At 36.9% G+C, this 8,848-nt stretch overlaps 1 protein-coding gene across 4 annotated transcripts in view; it reads right to left on the reverse strand.

The window, feature by feature from the left end:
- Nucleotides 1–2,140: 2,140 nt before the first annotated feature.
- The window catches only part of LOC110451950, a 99,020-nt gene continuing 92,312 nt past the window's right edge, over nucleotides 2,141–8,848 (reverse strand). For all 4 annotated transcript variants that reach the window (XM_021500190.1, XM_021500191.1, XM_021500189.1 and 1 more), the window contains exon 4: nucleotides 2,141–4,587. In XM_021500190.1, coding sequence (XP_021355865.1) covers nucleotides 4,041–4,587 — 547 coding nt within the window. In that variant the 3' untranslated portion in view covers nucleotides 2,141–4,040. The remainder of the gene's footprint in view (nucleotides 4,588–8,848) is intronic.

Raw genomic sequence — 8,848 nt, forward strand, 5'->3', positions numbered from 1 at the left:
TAATCCTTTTGCTCTGAGAGAAGGGCCGAACTTCTAGATTCTTCGGATATACATGTATTACGTCTTTCTGTACGACATAAGGTAAAACCTAAACATCTTGCTTCTGTTTATACTCCAGTCCCTTGTGTATGCAGCACTAGTACCGAGTACCTAACAGAATCACTGACATGCATCACGTCTCCATTTTATCAAAGTAGAGCTTGAAAACGTAAATCTAATGTACACTACATCTGGACCTTCACGTCGCGAAAAAGTCCCTACAAAATCTCATAAGCTCATCGTCGCATTCTACTGCATAATTCTGCCATATTGATGAAGCTAGATGCAGCCGGCAGAAATTTCCACCGACGATGTAATAAACATTATGCAATGAAATAAAATGTGGAAAATGGACAGGTGTGATTATGGTTCACTATTTTGAAGAAAAAAAAGAGAAACTAGATGTGCACGGATGAGAGGTTCATTCAGGGATTGTCAGGGGCTAAGGAAAGCGCTTGAGCCTGTCATGTGTCTTGGAAAGCAAACGCATTCTTCTTATTTGGCATATTTTGAACCCTCAACCCCTGTATCAACATCTGGATCTGCTAATGATAGCCTTGTGAAAGATTGACTGTAGCACTTTTCCAATCATTGACATTAAAGTAATCTTACACTTTTTCTTATAGGGGATTATTATATTTGGTTCCTGGTTAACGTCCATTACCACGAGTGTTCACCAGACACATTTATCGGCTGTCGGTAATTCACAGACTGGTTTTAATGTCCTTGGGGGACATTCCAATTAGCATTTCAAGGAAATTTGAGATGGCGCGAAATTACTCAATAATGCGACAAAATCTTTCGACGTTAACCTTTATGCCTATGTCTGTTTCTAAATGAAAAAAAGTCATCTACAAGAAAATATTTTTAAAAAATCACATCCTAGAATCAAACTGTATTAGTCAACATCTTTACCATAGGATACTGATCGCTTGGTCGCCATGGTGTTCAGGTGTTGCTGCATTTCCTTTGGGGTTTTTTTCGGTTCTCATTTGTTACCATTTTGTTGATGGTGTATTATCGTTTTATTAGACTTCATAAATTTCACAATGATTCATATGAAACTTTTGTAGGTTAGGATTGACCATCGTCAAATAAAAACATGTCTGTTTTAATTAGGCAATTGACATGTATAACTCCTGTGTACCTTAAAGATAACTATTAATGAAAGGTAAAGAGTCTTTGAACAGCTGTGTCCAGCGTATATATATAAAATGAAGTATGTAATGCAGGTACAATGTAACATGAAAGCGACTTTTCACACACCACACTACCGCGTGATGAATGCCATTTAGGTGATTTAAAACGGAAGTACAATATTGCGAAAAAAATCCTCAGCTTGGTATGAATAATAAAGACTAATTTTGGTTTGAAAACAAACAGGAATTAAAACTAATTTTGTTAGAAATCCTGTTTTCAATTCCTGTTTGTGTTCAAAACAAACTTAATCTTTATCGGAAGTGCACTACATTTTTATGAACCGAGGAACGGACGTACGTTTTTTGTAATTTGATTATCTGCTGTAGTGTACGCTACATGTAATTGAATCAAATAACCTCTTGGATGAATCTATAATATATTACAACAAATCTAACTGTTTTAATACTCTTCTTTAAGTTGTGCCAACCTGGTCACCAGTTTTCACGATCAATGACGCCAGTGCTCTTAAATGTATCGATAAATACACTTCCTGGATACGTGTCAGGTGTTTACAAACCAACAAGTACCTCCCTAAAAAACCTACCAAATTAGATGTTGTGAATACAGATCAATTAGCATAACTGTAAAATGAGTCGATTATAAATCTTGATTATCATTTAAGCGGCGAACGATTCCAAGGTTGTATTTAACGACTCGGGGTGCTATTGTATGTTAATATCAAGTATCTTATCACAACATAGTTTACTGTAATTTGCAATTTCAAATTTATAAACTCTCTTTTGTCAAACGAACCCTAAGGTTAATAACAGCCTGAAATACGCTTTATCAAGCTGGCTAATGAAGACAACTCAGACAATACAAGGTTGTTTTTCTGTTTACAGCCACATATACTCAATTACTTCTGGTACAACGAGAGGTTCAGTCAACAGTAACAACACCATACGAGAAAGGAATGACTTTAATTTTCTATGCAAATAAATCGCGCAATAATACAGATCGTCACTTTTCAATAGTGACCATACGTCGTACAAATATCACTGCCAAGTGAAAACAACACATACACATGTACAAACCTCGCACGCCACCGACCTGGTACAACGGAGTCTTAATAATCCGGGATAGAGCTACACATTGTTATATAGATTTTTATTACTTTACGCATTAAAACCTTGATTTGTGTTAAAGTTAAGAATATATGCTACCTTACACATTGACCATGAGCTATGTGTTTAAGTGATATCCTACCTTACACGTTGTATCTGTGATATATGCTAGAGTTCAGGGTATATTTTACCTGACACATTGCACATTTGCATAAATGTATAGGAATTATTTTTGAAGGGAGATAAATTTAAAAGGAAGCAATCGGAAATCTACTAAATGGGGGTATATGCTACAGTATGGTAGCGGAACGATTTTGGAAATTGTGTATAGGTAACAGAAAGGTAGCCATATCCTACCGTGACACTAAATGTCTCATTAATCTGTAAAATCCATTATGCCTGATAATTTGTCGGAGACAGAAATATCAGGGTCAAGGTTACTATATAGATATATATCGAAATGTTAATTCTTACAAATACATTCTCTCGCGCATGTCCTGTAGATGACACAGAAATGATGGAAATGGCAATACATCCGTGATAAGGACACTTGTTCCCCTCGTCAAATCAGCGTACTGGAAACTTAATCAGGAAGGTGCTGATTCTCGTTAATCCTTCGGGTTCAATCCTGATAGTTACCATAACAACATGTTGCAAAACTCCATAATTTTATACTTACAGATTACATATGTTTAAATTCAACGATGAACTGTTTTAACCGTACAAACTCTTAACTTCTATAGATCTTTATCTAATGAAAGAATGACTAGAGAATGTAAGTTATTATGTCAATTTTCTCCATGAAAATGAAGTTATGGCTTCACCTTAACTTTTAAAAATTATAAGAACTGTTTTAAAACGTTAAAACAACTTAAAAGATCTACAACTATTCATGCTATTCAAAAGTCTTATTTGTACAACTATTGCTAAGACAGTTTTGACAAAATGAAACGTCTACATGAAATTAGGTCCAGCTGTTGTAATGTCAGTTATGTATAAGGAAAGTGGAGAGTGCTCTAACTGATATACTATACTCGTAAACAAATCATCCTAACTGATGTCCGGATATTGTCCAAGCAGATCTCCTCAACTATTGAGGAGACCACGCCATCTTAACTAACCTAAAATGTAGACACTGGAATTACATGTTTCTGTTCCTTGTCAAGCTTCCGTCACAAGCAACTTCCACCCATCTCTGGCCAGCTTCGACAATCAATGTTTGCTTTATATCCATTGTTTACATAAATGTTGGCAATCTGAAGTCACAACGAATGCTATATATTTAGTATCCCTGTTGTTGATTGGAAGTCTGTGCTTGCTACGTAACCAGTATCCATGTTCTTGATTAAAGGTCTGTGCTTGCTACATAACCAGTGTTGCCTATGTGAAGCCACAGTGCATGTGCGTTGACCGGAAGTCACAGTGCTTTCAATATATCCAGACTATATGTTGTAGACCGGAAAGCAAAATGCCCGCTACAATGTATATGCACCGGAAGTCACAATGTATGTGCGTGAAGTAATAGTATACTATAAATGCAACAAAGACAGCGATACGCGCATGACATCAGCTCCACATGTCCTCCTGATTTTAAATGCAGCATTGCGTTTATAACAGCTCGACAAGCTAAGACACGACATGAACATGATTGGTCGCCATTAATCCCATTATTTCACAGCGCTTGCACGAACTATGGCATTTATTTTATACCTGTGATGCTATACGTACACCTTTATTTCAATACTTATGGTCCACCCCATGAACAACGTCCCATGTGATAGGGTTACGAAGTTTGGGAGGGGGAGCACTTTTACAACGCCTGCCCGGCCAAGTACCAGTCCTACTGACAGGGCGGCGCTCCTTCAGACTTAATTTCTGTATGGACATGGCCTCTGACACCCAATCAGGGTGGATCACAAAGTAGTCATGTTTTGGTTTATTGGGTACGAAAATACCTCCATCATAAGAATAATTTGTCTTTGCAGATTCAGGTCGCTTTTTGGGCGACGACTCAGTCTTTTTCTTGAGCTGGGGTGAATACGAGGCTCTTGTTGATGCACCGGAGCCAGAATAAGATTTACTAGACGTTGATGAAGAGGGACTAGCAGATCCGCTCGACTGGTACTGCCGCATCATGTGACTGTTGAGGTAACTAGTAGAGGGACAGCTATGACTGTACCACGCCTGACTTGTCTGATTCCGCCGCATAAACGAGTTGGACATTGATGGAGCGTCCATTGATAATGTCACGCGCTTTACGTCAACCGGCTTCTTCGGTTCCGTACTGAAATGATAGAGAAACAAACATTAAAGAAGTCGAAGGAGGAAGTTACTATGTCAGTTTAATTTCTGCAATCACAAGGAAATATGTCAAGGGCTGTATTGAAATTAAGATAAGGAGCAACGCTATAAACATAGGAAAGGGGAAATTATTGCAGCGGCTTCTTCTGGACGGAAAACAAGTAATGTGCCGTTCTTGAAAGAAACCATTTTACAAGACAAAAGAGCAAACTATAAAGGTAGCTTCTTCTGATGCGTACTGCGATTGTAGACGAACACGCATAGTTCTATACTGAAAAGAACGCAAACAAATACAATACAGGAGGAAAGTTCAAGTTATACCATAACATCTTCCTCCGTTCCCTGCTGCAAAGTTTGGCAAACAAGTGTTATACCGTAATGGAAATAAAGGTCTAGTACCATATAAGGAGTGTTGTTGCTTCTACATTAACATCTCTTTACAACGACACAGCTAAACACTATACAAAGAAATGATGCTGTGGGTTACCAGTATATAATTCTGTGGATTATACAGCATCTTTATTAGCCACCTTTATGAACGTCTCCCACTTAGACGTTTCTGCTAATCAAAAATGACAAAATTACAACATGTGTAATGACACCGCTGTATAATCTATATCTTCAAAACCCTGCAACGATATACTGTAAAGCAAAATCGTGAGATTATTATAAACATCTACAAACCTAGTGCTAGTCTGATTTACATGTATGTATGGGTCAATGTTACCACTGTAACGGTTCTATGTACTTTACTGACATCGTGTAAGAACATGTTAAATATACCTACAATTAAAGTTAATAACATTAATAACATTAAAATTAAATATAGTAAACTAAGAACTACCATTCCTTGTATTGCTGTTGTTTTGAGATTTAAAATTCAACAACAGGTAAGCAAATATCAACACTTATAGAGATAGCAATGTAGTTGTCAATTCTGTATGCAAGAAAACACCTCGTTCTCAGTCGCATGTCGGTTATGCTATCTGGCCCAGACTGCAATGGCAATTATCAGACACCAGACAAGATATCCGATTGACTTTTTGTACGAGCCGCCAAACAGCATTGCGGAGTCTGACTTAGTCTAACGCTTCCGAGGGTAAATGAGTTATAACCGAGGGGACGGGGAACGAAACGCCAATGACAGGAAAATTTAATTAAAGCATAAACGTCAACTTGGATCTATACAAATACTTTTTGTCTGGAGCTACAGGTCGATGATTGCTGGTAACAATCCAGAGATTAATTCGTGGAAATCTAGAACTATTTTTTTTGTAATTGATTCAGAAAGTTGGTAATTACTTTAACCAGGCACCTGTTATCAGAAAATTAAATCAAAATCTTAAAGGTGCACAGCTGATTTTTACATGGTAATAGAATGTTCCTGTATATATCAATAAATGTACAGCGGTAAAGTATGTACTCAACTTAACTGGAATCTAATGACAGATAGAGACTGGGGTGATGTCAGTAAAGCAATACTGTAACGGATGTCTAGACAATGGCCTGACGACAGACTGGATATTCTCAATACATCATGGTAGGAGCTAGATCACAGACAGACACCACCTATCGTCTTCTAATGGAATGGGTTTTACGTACATATCGGAGAATACGGATTACATAACAGCAGAATGGTGGATGATAGAACAGTTTTCTATCAATCTTAAATGGTGTCAATAATCTTTTATCATACTATACACCAATAAGTGTTAGGTATACATTATATAGATTTTAACAGTATCACATTCATACACTAACACATTAAAGCATTATTCCGCAGACTTACTACAGTTACACATCAACGTGCCGCCCTGAAAATACCAAACACACCAAACTACTACATATAGACTATTAATGTAACCTCAGTTTAACACTTAATACAAACGTATTGTGTGACCCCTAAAAATCACTTTACATAAACTTTTTGTGTCGCCCACATTTGACATTGTATACTATTTGTTTCAACACAGTGAAACATTAAATAAAGGCTATCTTGTGCTACCCCAATTAAATTCTAAATATATAATGTTAATTTAATCTTAGACATATACTTCAATGCAGAACATGTATGTCACCGTATTTAATGCTAAGCACACAATATTAAAAATAAATGTCATAAAAAAATCAGACACTCACAGTTGGTATTTTTTGACACATATTTTCCTATCTTCGAATAATAAGTTATTTTCAGCAAATCACTGTCGATATGCTACAGGAATTTAACAAACCTTTAACTATTTATCTAGTTCTTTAAGGAAGTCCACTAATACTGAATATAGTAAACCAAATGATGGTTAGGACCAAATGATGGTTAGGACCAAATGATGGTTAGGACCAAATTATGGTTAGGCCCAAATTATGGTTAGGATCAAATTATGGTTAGGAACAAATGATAGTTAGGACCAAATTATGGTAAGGACCAAATGGTGGTTAGGACCAAATATGTACGCTATACTGTTACAAGTATACAAACATCAAGAATGGTGGAAAACAGGGAAATTATCTTGTATAAAATGTTTCAGGTTTAAAACATCTTTTGTGGTTGCTTCCCTCACAACGTGTACATGTGTTAGAAGGGGAAGTGATGGTCGATGTGTATCAGTGTAAGATAACGCGGTTCCAGCTTCATCGGGTCATTATCCTGGTTTACAGGAGTCAAGTCACTGATTTATGTCTAGATCTGGTGAACCACAGCTCACCATAGGGTGTATTGATATTATTGGTGCCGAACAACGGAGATCGATATATTGGACGCAATACACACACTATAAAACAGTAGACACTTGTTACCGCTCTCTGGTATGGCGGTCCTCCTTGTCAGGACACAAAGCCTTTCCTATATGGAACTGAACATATTGTATCATCATAACAGTGTTTTTTTGTGCAGCTGTCACCGCCCTCCGAGTCGAGTTAGGAGATAAATATTGATTAACTACTCGGAAAGGGAATTGTTTTAATACAGGTCTTAACACCAGGTACATTTGTAAACTGATGACGAGTAGTTGACTTAACACACTGCACGCGCCATTCACGCACTTGAAGGGTTCATTCAGACTGTTTTATACATAACGCGTGCTTTGTAGATATGTATGTAATATTGATGGGGAGATATAACAAACTGTTGTTGTTATGGTGATCATCCTCACGTGAAGTGCTAATAGTCAAGGAACAAAACAAGAGATGTTCAATACAAACCGCTATGTTGTTTAGGAGGTTCCAAAAGGTGTTTTTGTGAATTTGTAGCATACATGTATGTAAGACTTATATTGTTATCTAGCAAATAGATAAACCTTTATGGTACAAAAACAAACACTGGGAAATAGATATAAATCTACATATAGATATAGATATGAATGCAAAAAATACATTTATTCAAAATAAGACCCACCACCACCACCACCAATCCTGACAGTTCTCCAAAACCAATATGGATATATGTACCAACAAAGATATAATCGTATATATCAACATGCTAGGGAAATAACCTTAGATAACTCGTTAATCTATACAGCTTATATAGTTATATAACAAATACATATCGGTTGTCATGACTTCTGTATCTTTATTGTCCTCAAAATAGCATGACAGCATATAGGCAAAGGAAGCCATTCCTATATGGAACTGAACCGCGGATGTGCTTCATGCGATTAACCGTGTATAACATTTGTCATATTTGAAAATAATTCCAGGAAAAACAGTAACTTTTGCTAGGCGGGGATGCTATGTTTGCAATGCCTCCGAGACAATCAGACTGGTGAATACCGCGCTACCTGATTATATAAGGCGATTAGGCTTAGCCAGACATACTCCGGTCTTTGTAGTCGATCCCGAGTGTTCTAACGCCCCTGGATACTGTCGCCAATTTATCCCATATCTGTATGCTCCTGTGCTATCTTACATCATTTTCATCTAATGAAGCCGACTAACTCAACACAAAGCTAAACCTTAAAACAGAAGGACCCTTGGAGGGTATTAAAACGTCGCTATTGCTCTCTTTATTGTGTGTATACATGCGAACCATACCAATATGTTATATAATTCTGACATATGTTGTGAGCACTGTTATCGCTAACCCCTATCCAGACTACAGTAGCACCTGTTCAGGTCTTTTTAAATTTATATGTTGGTATAACCATCACAGCTCTGTCAGGAAGTATAACAATAACAGCTTTGTCAGGAAGTATAACAATAATAGCTTTGTCAGGAAGTATAACAATAACAGATTTGTCAGGAAGTATAAC

This window comes from Mizuhopecten yessoensis, unplaced genomic scaffold, assembly GCF_002113885.1.
Source record: "Mizuhopecten yessoensis strain PY_sf001 unplaced genomic scaffold, ASM211388v2 scaffold6307, whole genome shotgun sequence".
Classification (NCBI taxonomy): domain Eukaryota; kingdom Metazoa; phylum Mollusca; class Bivalvia; order Pectinida; family Pectinidae; genus Mizuhopecten; species Mizuhopecten yessoensis.